The sequence below is a fragment of the Hydra vulgaris genome, chromosome 03, assembly GCF_038396675.1.
Source record: "Hydra vulgaris chromosome 03, alternate assembly HydraT2T_AEP".
Classification (NCBI taxonomy): Eukaryota; Metazoa; Cnidaria; class Hydrozoa; order Anthoathecata; family Hydridae; genus Hydra; species Hydra vulgaris.
The window spans coordinates 51,275,001-51,289,473 of NC_088922.1; the positions used below are offsets into that span (position 1 = coordinate 51,275,001).

Sequence of the window (14,473 nt, forward strand, 5' to 3'; positions counted from 1 at the left end):
AGACTAGAGATATCTTTTAAAAGATAATATATTTTAACCATCAATAATAAAATGTATATTTATTTATTTATGTCCATAATCTCCACTATACATACACCCCCTATCCAAGTTTTCAAACATTAAAAATCAAAAAATATAAAGAAAGTCAAAAGTTCAAAATCGCTTAAATAGTTTGACAAAAAACTTTATACTAATGGAATCATTAAATTTACTTCCATTCCATTCCAAATTTACTTACATTCATTAAATTTACTTCCAAATTTACGTTACTTCCATATTTATCAGCAAAACAATTCTCCAGAAAACAGACGTCTGTTTATTACTGCTAGAAACAACTGTAAAAAGGTTTTGTCTAACGCCAAAACCCGCTATTCTCAGGTCATGAAATCTCGTATCTCATCTCAAAAATTAGGCTCTCGTGACTTCTGGAGAATCTTTAATAATATCAATAATAAGGGCAAATCTATAATTCCACCTCTCTTGTATGGTTCAGACTTTGTCACCTCACCTAAAGACAAAGCCAAACTGTTTGCTAAAAACTTTTCATCAATATCATCTCTTGATTCCACTAATTGCATTCTACCTGATATTGCCAACAAACAGGTTGATCCATTGCTTGACATTCATATCACTCCATTATCTGTATCTAAAGTGATTTCCTGCCTAGACTCTTCTACAGCTTGTGGCCCGGACAACATACCTGTTATTGTCTTGCAGAAGTGTTCTCCGGAGCTGTCGTCTATACTCTCAAAATTATTCAACAAGTGCTTATCAGAGTCTTGTTTTCCAGCCTGCTGGAAAGCGGCATCTGTTATCCCTATCTTCAAAAATTCTGGAGAGCGATCTGATTCGTCTAACTACCGTCCCATAAGTCTTCTTCCTATCATAAGCAAGGTTTTTGAATCTTTAATTAACAAACACTTAATTTCTCATCTTGAATCAAATAACTTACTTTCTGACCATCAATATGGATTTCGATCTTCTCGTTCTACAGCTGATTTGCTAACAGTAATAACTGACAGGTTTTATCGTGCATTAGATGAAGGTGGAGAGGTTAAGGCCATCGCTCTTGACATTTCAAAAGCGTTTGATAAAGTTTGGCATGCTGGTCTTCTCCATAAGTTTTCTTCTTATGGTGTATCCGGCAACATCTTTAAGATCATTGAATCCTTCCTTTCCAATCGTAGCATAAAAGTTGTCCTCGATGGACAACACTCTTCTTCTTATTCTGTAACTTCAGGGGTTCCTCAAGGTTCTATCCTTGGCCCTATACTCTTTTTAAATTACATTAACGATTTTCCAGATATTCTCACATCTAAGGTGGTATTGTTTGCTGATGATATTACCATTTATTCTTGTCGTGATAAGAAACCTACACCCTCTGATTGCTTGGAGGGGGCATTTGAGCTTGAAAAGGATCTCACTTCTGCTACAGCATGGGGCTCACAGTGGCTGGTGAACTTTAATTCAGATAAAACTCAATTTTTTTCAGCCAATCGTTATCGCAATAATTTAGATCTTCCTATATTTATGAACGGTGATGTACTCGATGAGTCACCTACTCTTCATCTTCTAGGATTAACTCTTACTTCCAATCTTTCTTGCAAACCATATATCAAATCAGTTGCAAAATTAGCATCTGCTAAGGTTGCATCTCTTTATCGAGCTCGCCAATTTCTTACTCTGGATTCTATTCTCTACCTCTATAAATCTCAAATCCGGCCTTGTATGGAATACTGTTGCCATATCTGGGGCGGATCTTCTAATGATGCCCTTTCTCTTTTAGACAAGGTGCAAAAACGCATTGTAAACATAGTTGGACCTGCTCTTGCAGCCAACCTTCAACCATTATCACATCGTCGTAATGTTGCTTCTCTTTCTCTTTTCTACAAATACTATAATGGGCACTGCTCTAAAGAGCTAGCGTCTCTTGTGCCATCTACTAAAATTCATTCTCGTGTTACTCGTCATTCAATTAAGTGTCATCCTTTTTCTGTGACTGTTCCTAAGTGCTCCAAAAACGCTTATTCGTCTAGTTTTTTTCCTCGAACATCAGTTCTTTGGAATTCGCTTCCTTCATCTTGCTTTCCTGATTCATATAATTTGCAATCTTTTAAATCGTCTGTCAATCGTTATCTTGCTCTACAATCTTCATCTTTTCTCTTACAGTAACTTCCAACTTTAATTAGTGGCTGCTTGCAGCCTTGTTGGAAGCGAAGATGTTAAAAAAAAAAAAAAATAAGCCCTAGTTTAACAACCTATGGTGAAAAATGACTGGATTTTTGCTTGATAAATTTTTAGGTCCAATAAAGAAAAATAAATTCAAACATTTTACTCAAAAAAAAATACTTACAACATAGAGTTACATTTATTTGTCAAGACACATTACAACAAATGAACTTACCAATAGTGCTAATGGGAGATGGTCAAAAATATACTTTCCCAAAGATGGGAATATTACACGCTTATGACCAGCAGCTTCAAAGTGTGATGGAACATATGACTTTAGTTTTGCATAAACTTTTTTCTAAACAAAATAAATATGTGTTATATAAGTTATATATATATATATTATTGTTGTATTATATATTGTTTGTTATATATATATATATGCACACAACCGCCATGTATACATATATACATATATATATACATATATATATATATATATACATATATATATACATATATATATATATATATACACATATATATATATATATATACATATATATATATATATATACATATATATATATATATATATATATATATATATATATATATATATATATATATATATATATATATATATATATATATATATATATATATATATATATATATATATATATATATACAGCCTTTGGAATTTGGAAAAATGAGGTCAGCAAAAGTTTGCCGACCTTAATCAGGTTAGAAAAAAAATTTGACACAAAAGTTTCACCATATAACGTAGAAACAAGATTGGTAATTTTTTGTCAACCTCAAACACTTCAGACAACAGTTAGGTCAGCATTGCTGAATGCTGACCCTAATTCCAAGAGCTGATTTATATATAACTTAAATAACACATTAATTTTGTATTATTTAAGCTATGAATATATATATATATATATACATATATTTTATATATATATCAGGGGCTATTCTAGACTGTTTTCGACAGCATCGACCATATTTGGGCACTGCCCAAATTAAAATTTGAGGACCTTTTTTTTTTTTTCGTTTTTAATGGCAAATATTGTTTTTTTTTCGCAAAAAAAATGCTGATTTACCACTAAATTTTTCCGGTATGGAGGATACCGCTGCCCAAATTTTTATTTCAACAACCTATAAAGAATGATTTCTACACTTTAATTTTTAAATGCTGTCACTCCTTTTATCAGACTTGTATGAGTGAAACTATCCTTATAAATCATTAACATTATCATAACTACAATTAATCAAGGGCTTGGAGAAGCCAACTCTGAGTTAACACACCACCTGCCTTAGGGCCCTTGGTTGAGTAAAGACTAGAGATGGTGTCTGGATAAATATACTCATCTTGGGCAGACATTAAATGCATCCAGCTACTGTCTTATAGAAGGCCTCCTAGCTGAAGATTTAAGGGATAAACAAATTCTATCTGTTGACCAGCTTTGCACCCCTTCTTTATCTATTAGGATAGTATAGAATTATTTATAATATATTGTTTCCAGCTTAGGATGTTGAAACCTTCTAGACGCAATGCATGGGTTTTGCTTGTGTCTCTGTTTTTATGACTAGGCAACTTGTTCAATTATCTCCTAATGAGAGTACAGCTCTAAAATTTTATAATCCAAAAATGAGTACCAAAACTATAAAACACAAAAAACCATCGTCATCAACAAGTTCTCTAAATATATTATTCACTGATATTTCTGGTCTTTGAAGTAATTTTTCTTCTGTTGAGTCTTATCTCTTGCAAAGTTCACCATACTTATTTGCTCTTTGTAAGACTAATTTGAGCTCAGCTGTCTCATCTTGTGATCTTAGTGTTGATGGTTATCTCCCTTTAATTTGAAAAGACTCCAATAGTCACATGATTGGCCTAGGCATTTACATTTGTAAGAATTCACCCATTTGTGGAGAAACTAGGTTTGAATCCACAGACTATTCTTTTATATGCTTTCATTTAGCACCACTTCACTCTATCATCTTACTCTTTGTTCTATATCACTCCTCTTCATCTCAAGACTGTACTCTTTTTGATGTTATTTCTAATCAAATTGACGAAGCCCTTTCTTTTTATCCTTCAGCCAATATATTCATTGATGGTGACTTTAATGCTTATCACACTGAATAGCTTGGCTCTAGTGTCAGTGACTCTGCAGGTGTTAAGGCCCATAACTATAGTCTTTCTCAATCTCTAACACAAATAGTCAACTTTCTAACTTGCTACCCAGATAATTCCAGTGCTCAGTTTCTCCACATTCCCCCTTAAGTGCTTCTGATCATAGTTTTTTCCCTCTAAAACTATTATCTCATTCTTCTTCATCATCAAAATCCCCCTATCGTACCTCTATCAACTTACCTTAAACTAACTGGGACTCTTTCTGTGTGATGGCTCTTGGGTAGAAATATATATACATATATATACATATATATATATATATATATATATATATATATATATATATATATATATATATATATATATATATATATATATATATATATATATATATATTAGGGTAACAAAAAAAATCAAAGTGCTTGAAATTAGACTCTCAACCTTTATTGTGTTCCTTTTAACTAAAAAATAAACTATGCAAAATATTATTAAGATAGTGTTCTATATATGGGTTATATATCTAGGGGTTGCTCAATAAACTTGATAATATCCGATTTAAGGGTCAACAGAGAATAAAAACAAATGTATTTTAATTTTATTCTAAAACAAAGATTTAATTTTTTTATTCAAATTTAGTGTTATTTATTTGATTTTAATCAATGTTATTCAGATTGTTTACTTTTTTTTCAGTAATGCATTCACAATTGTGTACTTTCGCATATCTGGAATTTGACATCAATGTTCTTCTACGATTCATAAAACATATTGCATTTAAGTTGCATCTTTCCTCAAGATTTTTGTATAATCTAAAACAATTTTATGTGCTTCCTAGTATTCTGTAAATGTGCTCATGTATCTGGCCAATGTTCCTTCATGAATGTTTAATTTATTCCAAGCACTTCAAATACATATTTTGATCTCTTTGTTACTAAGTCATCTAAGCTCATTTTTGAAACTTTATCCATTATTCCTTTGCCTTCAAGCCTCTTTAATATTGTTTTTTTGGCTGGCTTTTCAAGTGCAATTAATATTTTTTCTTTATTTTGGTTATTAATACATTACTGAAAAAAGAAAGACTCACAAGGTCTTCAGTTAAATACCATAAATGTCTCGCAATGGCTTTTATTTCAGATTTAGCTATTTTTTTGTCAAATATTTTGAATTTATTCAATTTTTTAATCAGTGTCAGGTCATTGTGAGGAGCAGATGAAGAGATGAGAGCCTAAAACCAATGTTCCATGTAAATCAAAATTGAAAAAATTGAAAACCGTAGAAGATTCTTCTTTTCATTTTTTGTTAAACAAAATAGATGTCAAAACAATTAGACTTTAATAGAGTACAGTGCTTTCGCTATCCATCATGTTTGGTGCATAGCACCAGAGGTACGAAAAGTTTTTTGATTTTGACCTGAAGGAGTTTGTACTAAAGAAAATTAGTAACAGTTGCAAAAAGTCTTTGTAATCGTCATGAGATTGTTTCGTTCCTTGCAGCATACTTACTGCAAATTTTACGGCTGATGGTAACCATGATTCAGAATTAAGTTTACTTCACTGATCACAAAGCTGTTGAATCAACTTAATCTTCGGACAAATAGATGGTCCACACAGATGTTTTCATTCATAACAATGATTTCATTTGTAATTTCAAAATGATTCGATAATTTCAGCAGTAGTGCAATACTAATGCAATAACTTAACTGGATGATTAAATATTACACTGGGTGTTCTGAATGCCAGCCAACTAATTTTATTTTAACTTACTCTTGATACAAGTGTGTGTGTGTGTTTGTGTGTGTGTGTGGGGGGGGAGGGGGGAATAATAAAAGGGGTTGGGTAGGAATTTTAGTCCAGATCTAATAAACAAAAGAGGTATTTAGTAATATAAGTAATACAATAATAAGTATTTTTATAAAAAATTTCAGTTTATAAATTCAAACAAATATTTTTTACAAAGCACGTATAAAACTATTTAATTTTAGTGTGGCTTGAGGTCAAATGTGCATTTTCTAACAGTTATTTTATCATAATTTCAATAGGATTTAATATGCTGATATAAGTTTTATACTTTGGTGAGAAATAAACCAAAAGCTCATTTTCCACAAATCAAGATTTACTAGATTTAAAGCCTATTTACACTAGGGATTCTCTAAAAGGATCCCGGGATCTCATTTTCCTGGGGATAAAAGTGGCAGTGGGATTTCCTGGGATATCACTCTTGTATCCTGGAACATAATTTTTTTTTTTCTTAACGTATGATAACTGTTTGAACTAATTTGACCAAAAATAAGAAAAATATTATAGCATTTAGTTGTGTTTTATGTGTTCATATCTTATATTAAAATCTAGCACAACAAGAAATGTTAATCTTAAACTATTTAATTCAAGGAATGCATTGCAATTTGTAATGCGATGTTTTCTTTTTTCTAGTTATTATAAAATATGAGGGAAAAAAAAAAAGATTTCCTGCAACAAAAACAGTAAGTTTGATTTTCAAACTTCTAAATTATTAAAAAGTTAAACTTTTTCTGTATTGAATTATTAAAACATTTAATAATTTTTGTATTTAAAAAACGGCAAACAAAGACATATAAAGTCATACATAAGATAACATATATACGTAAGAAATATTTGTAACTTTACATTTAGTTGTTTCACAATTCAATTTAGTTATACCATGTCAATTGTTAGTAGATCAGTATTTTTGTAAAGAAAAATCTGGTGAACCTGTAATTTGCAAAAAGTGCAATGTAAAGATAATGTGCAAAGGATTTCGGATAAGTGGGCTCCTTCATCATTTAAAAAACACACATAAAGATTTGGATTTAAATATGAAGCATCTATATGAAGATACTGGTTCAGAAATTAAAATTGTGAAAAAGAAAATCACATTGTTTGTTAAGCAGCAGACTATCTAGGAAATTTTGTCCAAGCTAGCAATGGTGGATGGCTTCTCAATAAATGCCATAATAAAAAGTGAATTCATTAAAAAATCAGTGTCTGAAAAAGATATGTTATTACCAAAAAAATCCATCCATGTTATGAGTATGATAAAAAAACAATATCATTTAGCCAATCAAACTGTGGTTTTAGAGATAACTAAAGAAATATCTAGTGGATCGCGATACTCTTTATTCTTAGATGAATAAATCTTTAAAAAATCGATGTTATTTAAACGTAAATTTACACTTATTAACAAAGTTTTGGAACCTGGGATTGACTCCAATAGCTGGATCACTTCCTGCAGAAGAAATTGTTGATCTGGTTGAAAATAAACTGTTACATTACAATTTATCAATTAAAAAGCACATCATAGCTAGTGTCACTGACGAATGAAAAAATTTGGACGGCTAAGTGGCATTGAACATCAGCTGTGTTATGCCCACGGACTTCATTTGGCAGTATGTGATATTCTTTACAAGAAGTCAAACTCTTCAGCAATATATATTGAATTTGAATCACAGCTCACAATTAGTTTGATGATGTATTTGACTGTAATGATGAGTCATACAGCTCAACAGGCGTTACAATTATTGATGATTTACAAAACAGCGTAAATATAGCCTTAACAGTTCAGATGGTTCGAAAAGTGGTACGAATGTTCCGCAAATCACCTCTTAAAAATGGCGTTTTACAAATCTACATAAAATCTATGTTTCATAAAGTACTGAAGCTGATACTAGATGTCAAAACAAGGTGGAATAGACTTGCAATGCTAGAAAGATTCCTTAAACTAAAAACATGTATACTTAAAGAAATGCCAATTTAATTGGACTAATAAAATTTTTGAACAACCCAACTAGTTATAATCAGGAATCAAATATCAACTCCAAACTACTCTTACCGTCAAACATGCATTAAAAGCAGCAAAAAAAATTTATACCTGGTTGTACATAGAGGATGCTAGGACTAGTTCATCAAATAATGAAATAGTTGAAAAAAGTCGTGATAGAAAAAGCATGGTTTCTGACCCGTAAATACCTCAACCTGTTGCTCCAAATTTATTAGGCAAAAATATTTTGACACTTAAACAAAAATTGAATGTGGCTATTTGCAATGTCAAACAAGTAGAAAAAGCAGCTCTAGAAGACATTAGCAATTTAAAAAACTTCACAAAAGAAATCAAACTTTTTGAGGCAACTGGAAAGCACATTAATGACCATCAAGCCAACATCAATTGAATCAGAAAGAGCTTTTTCTGCCGCGGGTCTACTTATGGGAAAAATTTGTTTTCGATTAAGTGACAAATCAAACCGCTTGTTATTATATTAAAAATTATGCCGGGGAATCCCGGGATAAAAAAGTTACACACCGGGAATCCCGGGATGCTAAATTTACGGGAAATGAGAAACCCTAATTTACACTGAAAGTTTTTGTTTTTGTAAGTGACTGAAAGAATTATTTTCTTAATTTCAAGGCTGATTTTCAATGAATTTTTTCTAGTTTTGAGGTATAAAGTTTTTGTTGATAACAAGTAAATATTAATAAACAAAGAGGAGGGGGGTCTTAATAAGCTTGGGGTCAGTGGAAAAATTTTCCAAAAAATAATAAACATCCCCCCCCCCTCTTTTTTTAAGGACTCAATAGTGTTAATTTTCTGAAAAAATAAACAGTGGTTATTATGCATAATGATTCTTAAGATTAACAAATAATAAAATATTGATAACATTCCCAACATAATTAGTTATATAGAAGAGATAAATGATAAAATATAGAAAAATGGGTTCGAGCAACCTCTAAACATCAACAGAGTGTATCCAAAATTTCCCAATATTATTTTTTCATTAAATGGAAAAAAAAAATTTTCCATGCATTTATTTGCCACCCTTATATATATATATATATATATATATATATATATATATATATATATATATATATATATATATATATATATATATATATATATATATATATATATATATATATATATATATATATATATATATATATATATATATATATATATACATGTATATATATATATATATACATGTATATATATATATATACATGTATATATATATATATATATATATATATATATATATATATATATATATATTTATATATATATATATATGCTTGCTTTAGATTCTCAAGAGCTCAGACATTTAAAATATGACTTAGTTATTTGTTTCAAAATTGTACGTAACTTGGTTTATATAGATAAAAGTTCGTTTTTTGAGATTACCAATAATAAATATACCCATGGTCATACTTATAAGATTCACAAGCAATGATGTCAACTCGACATTCGCAAATACTGTTTTTCTCAACGAGTTGTAAATATCTAGAATAATCTGACACCAGAAGCTGTAAATGCAGATAACATTTGTATGTTTAAAAATAAAATCGTGTAATTTCGAAAAACACTGCTTCTATAAAGTAAATGAATGAATGAAATCTTGAATGTTGTATTATAAACTATATTTGTTCAATATGTACATTGTTTTTATACTTATTTAGGGGCATATTGTCATGTAACTTTTTAACATGTAACTTTTAAACTTGTTCTAATAAATTTTTATCTATCTATTTATCTAAGTGCTACCACTCTAATTATTGATATGGAACAGTTACTTTTACCAAATTATCCACTAATAAAAAGAGAAAACATCAAAAGTTTAAGCATCTTTTAAAAAATTTTCAATTATAGGTTAACAAAAAGCAAAGTGTAATTATTGTTTGCATTTTTTATCAGCAAGAACCATAAATTGAACTAGACAATTGGTTAACCAATTGACAGCAGATTTTATCCCCAATAAAAGATCAAACTTAAAGAGTGATAATGTAGTAAAGTTGAAATCTTAACCTCACAAGTGATTTGTGATTATTCAAAATAAATCCTAGATTGCTTTTACTTGCCAGTAATTTGATAATAATTGCAGGCTAAAAAAGTACTCAGTTTTGATGTGCTTCATGATGCAATAGAACTAAATAAAATTATTCTTGAGAAATTGTAAAAATAGATCATTGATAGAAAAAATTGTGTGCATTATTTTAAATAACTGTTCAACAAATAACACAATGACAAAAATTATTTCAAAGAAAAAATTATTTCATTTTAGATGTTCTAAAATGAAAAATATTATAAATTTAATAGTCAAGAAACCAATTGAAAAATTAAACACTTAATATTAAAAGGTAACGAAAGTGTGAAACATGACAAACCATCAACTTTAACAATAGCTCAAAAAAATAGCATCTCAAATACACCTCCTTGTAGTAATGTTGTGTTAAATGTAAAAACAAGAAAAAATGTACAAACAATGACTGAAAAGTTTTGAAATCATTACTGCTAATTGATGGAATGGAACATTTGCTATTTCTAAAACAAAAAGCAAATAGAAAACTAGAATTAAAATTATATAGTTATTAAAAATTTCAATTATTAATTGTATTCAGTTTTTAAAAAACAATTATAACACAACTAACAATTATAAACACATAATCAAAACAATTTATAAGTGTGAAATAACACACTGGGAGATTATATAATCATATGTGTGCGTCAGTGTGTTATGAGAATCCATTTATTTAAACTCATATTATTCTTCAAATTATACAAACTTCAAAATTAAATGTATACAAACCTTCTTAAATTTTAGAAGATCTTGCATTGTACAATCTGTGATTGTGTTTTCAGACTGGGTTTCATCAAGTAGATTTTTGCTCAATATGCCAGACAAGCATGAAAAAGTGTCTTCCTCGTTCATAAAATGGAGCATTACAATAGTAATTGGTTCAAGCATAGGACAGTAATTAATAAGTGGATTTAAGTTGGTTATTACATAGAGTAATTTACATAATGAATAACATCCATCTGGTGTTAAGAAGTGAGAATTTGCTGCTAATTTTTCAGTGTTGAAATAAAAGTGACCTAAACGAAATAAAAATATAAAAATTTTAAATATAATCAAATAAAAAATTTATATAGATTAAAAAAAGCCATTAGTTATATAATTTAGTTTTTAAACCACCTGATACTTGTGATTAAATATCTTTGCCATTATAAAAAAAAGCTCTTCAAAATTAGACTGAGTGAATATATTTGAAATATTATCATTTATTTCTATCATCATAAATACATTTTAACATTAACTATTTACATTTTGAATGTTCTTGGTAATACTTTTAAGTGATAGTCTTAGCTTTTTCAATGACACCAGGTAATAGATTGTATTTAAAATATGGCTAATGAAAAAAAGGGAGTTTTTAAATTTTTCTGTTTATGCGAGAGGGTGATAAATTGCACTTCAAAATTCAGGAGACTCCTACAAAATAGGGACAGTTTTGCTAAAGTGCAACACTGAACTAATTTAAGTTTTTAAGTTTCTATTCTCCTACAGAATAAATAGGACAATGGCAACCCTATATTTAAAAAACTAAAAAGTAATGCTTACTTTCTCCAAGGAGATCATCACAAGCTTTTTGAAACAAATTTGGAGTATTTTGTAAAACTTCTTTACCGCCAGAAAATAACAACCAATATTGTTTTCTCTGCTCCATAGGAATACCCTTACGGACTATCTTTTTAATTTTTTTAAATTCTTTAGGTGTAATATAAGCAACACTGTGTTTAATTAAAACATTTTTAAGAAATTCTTTTTTTTTTATATCAAGGTTGGGTTGCTCCAAAACAGTAACTGAAGCATGAGCACTTTTATTGACACAATCTTGTAGAATACCAGTCATCATCTTTTTTGCAATCTATTTGTATCTATAAAAAGAAAATATTAAAGATTACCAATTTTTATTTAAGTTTAGAGTGGGTTTTTTTTTTTTTTTAAATTTTATTTTTTTAAATCATTTAGGTGCCCTAAGAAGACCTAATGGTTTTGACACAGAGCACCGCGGAAGTGCATTTTAACTAGGAAGTTCACGCCTCCTTCCTTACAGTGACGCGAAAATATGTCGTTTCGAACCTGGATCTCCTACTTCTAAAGCAAGTGCTCTAAACACTGAGTTACCTGAGCAAAAATGAGTTACCTAAATATGTTTTCAACAAAGTGTTGTTTTCAAAAATATGTTGATGATGCGGATTGCAAACATAATTCAAACATGACACATTAAATTTTCTTTAAATAGATGTTATTAATAATTAGACAAATACATACAGTTTTAAAGTACATCAAAAAATGCAATAGCAAACATTCTTTCTAACATCCCAGAGAAACAGATTAGTATACCGCTAGGCATCCTCATCACTGGCTTTTATTGCTTAAGTTATTTTTCATCTAAACTCATCTACAGCTTGTGATTCTACCAAAATTCTTGTTAAAAATCTTGTCTATATGCTCTCTTCATATGGCGTAGCTGGAAAATTTCTATTTGTAATCACAGTATTAAAATCATTTTTGATGTTCAACACTCTCCTTAGTATTCTTGAGTAACCTCTAGAATACTACAAAGATCAATTCTTAACCCTGAGTTGTTACTTATAAATATTATTAACCTTCCTAATACTACCTTTAAAATGGCTCTATTTTTTGGTAACACAACAATATGCACTAGTCTTGATAAAAGTTATCACTTGCAGCTGTTGAAGCAGTTGCAAAGTCAATAGCAGCTGTTGTAGCAGTTTTACAGCTTAATTTATTCCTAAACCTGATTGTTTAGTTTTTGACTTCTGTTTAACTAATAACTGTTAAATACTCTTGAAAAAAAATGGTAGAGCCTTTATTTTTTCCAAATTTCAAGAAAAACCTTTTTTTCTTAAATTTTATTAAGCATTAAGTTTTGGTTTTGAGCTAGTAATCTGACCAACTTCTTAATTATATATACACAAGTAAAAAAAATCATTGTTTCCACCAGTCGAATATTTCTTTTTTTGAAAAAAAAAAATACATTCAAAATTGTTTTAATTTTTATCTTTCATAATATAATTTTCTATCAGTGATAATAAACTTAATAAGAAAGAACAAAACAAATAGTTCAGATTTTCAAGTTAGAAATTTTTATTCAAGAAAATGACTGCACCTTATATTGTATTTTTAAAAAGCAATTCAAACTTTAATTTTTAGTTTAGTTATGAAAATACTTCAATATAGTAATGGATATTTTTTTTAAATACAATTACTCAAGATATATTAGGTACCATATAAAATTGAACTGCCCATAACATTAGGTGAAAATTTTCAGTTATTTCAGTTAGTTGAAATTAGCAATTGTTCCCCCAAGGCTTTGGAGGCAAGGTCATAAAATTTGCTCCAGCACCATTAAAATTTTTAGCTCCATAGCAACTCTGGAACGGCTCTACGAAAAACAACTTGAAATAAAAATTTTTTAAATAAAATATCAGATATTTTACGCAGATTGCTTGATATAAACATACACAACTCTCTATATTTGCTTGTGAGAAAGCCATACAAGTGACTACGCTCTGTATCCTTTTGGATGACTTTACAGTCATCGATGAAGTTTGTATTAAAATTATTTTTATTTAAAAAATTAATTTTGGTCACACTTCTCCTTTTTCTCCTCCTTCAAACTTGTCTTCTTTTTCATCAAAATTAGATTCATCTAAAACAGAATGAAGTGCTGAAGAGATTCAGTAATTCAGCTGTTTTTCTTATTTCTTGACTTTTTTATTTTTGGCATCTCTTTTATAAGTTTTTTTCTGCTATTGCTTTTAGGCCTTGTTTTGTTTATATATCTGATCCTCTTCATACAGTATTCTACATCTAGCATCACCATAAACTGCAACTAGAAATATATAAATTTTTATTAGTTTTTCACTACATACCAAAAATTTTGCCAAAAGTTAGATAGTGTATGTTACTATTAAAGCATCACAATTAGCTAGCTGCAAAGTGTGAAGAACGCAGCACATCACCTCAATCTTGGTACACCCTTACATCCTTCTTGGAAAACAAAGGTTAATTTTTTTTCAAACTGATTCACTTTCTTCATCATTCGTATTCTGTTGTAAACACTCCTCGTGTTCTTCATCCAGTATAGCTTCATCTAGAAAATTTTCATCATCTGAATTTTTATTTAAAAGTGTGATAGTCCTTATTGTTTTCAAGTAACTTATCATATGCAGCAACATAAACCACATGATATTTTACGAAAAACAAATTGATTAAAAGTATAAAAAAACAACTTTTTACACATCAGCTCAGGTATAATTTTTAAAATATAAAAAATCTTTACAACT

General features: G+C 29.2%; 1 protein-coding gene across 2 annotated transcripts in view; it reads right to left on the reverse strand.

Moving 5' to 3' along the window:
• Window positions 1-14,473, reverse strand: part of LOC101238171 (TBC1 domain family member 24) — a 52,374-nt gene that overhangs the window by 37,194 nt on the left and 707 nt on the right. For both annotated transcript variants that reach the window (XM_065793584.1, XM_065793583.1), the window contains exons 2-4: window positions 11,718-12,034; window positions 10,908-11,194; window positions 2,405-2,527 (exon numbers count right to left, since the gene is read on the reverse strand). In XM_065793584.1, coding sequence (XP_065649656.1) covers window positions 2,405-2,527; window positions 10,908-11,194; window positions 11,718-12,012 — 705 coding nt within the window. In that variant the 5' untranslated portion in view covers window positions 12,013-12,034. The remainder of the gene's footprint in view (window positions 1-2,404; window positions 2,528-10,907; window positions 11,195-11,717; window positions 12,035-14,473) is intronic.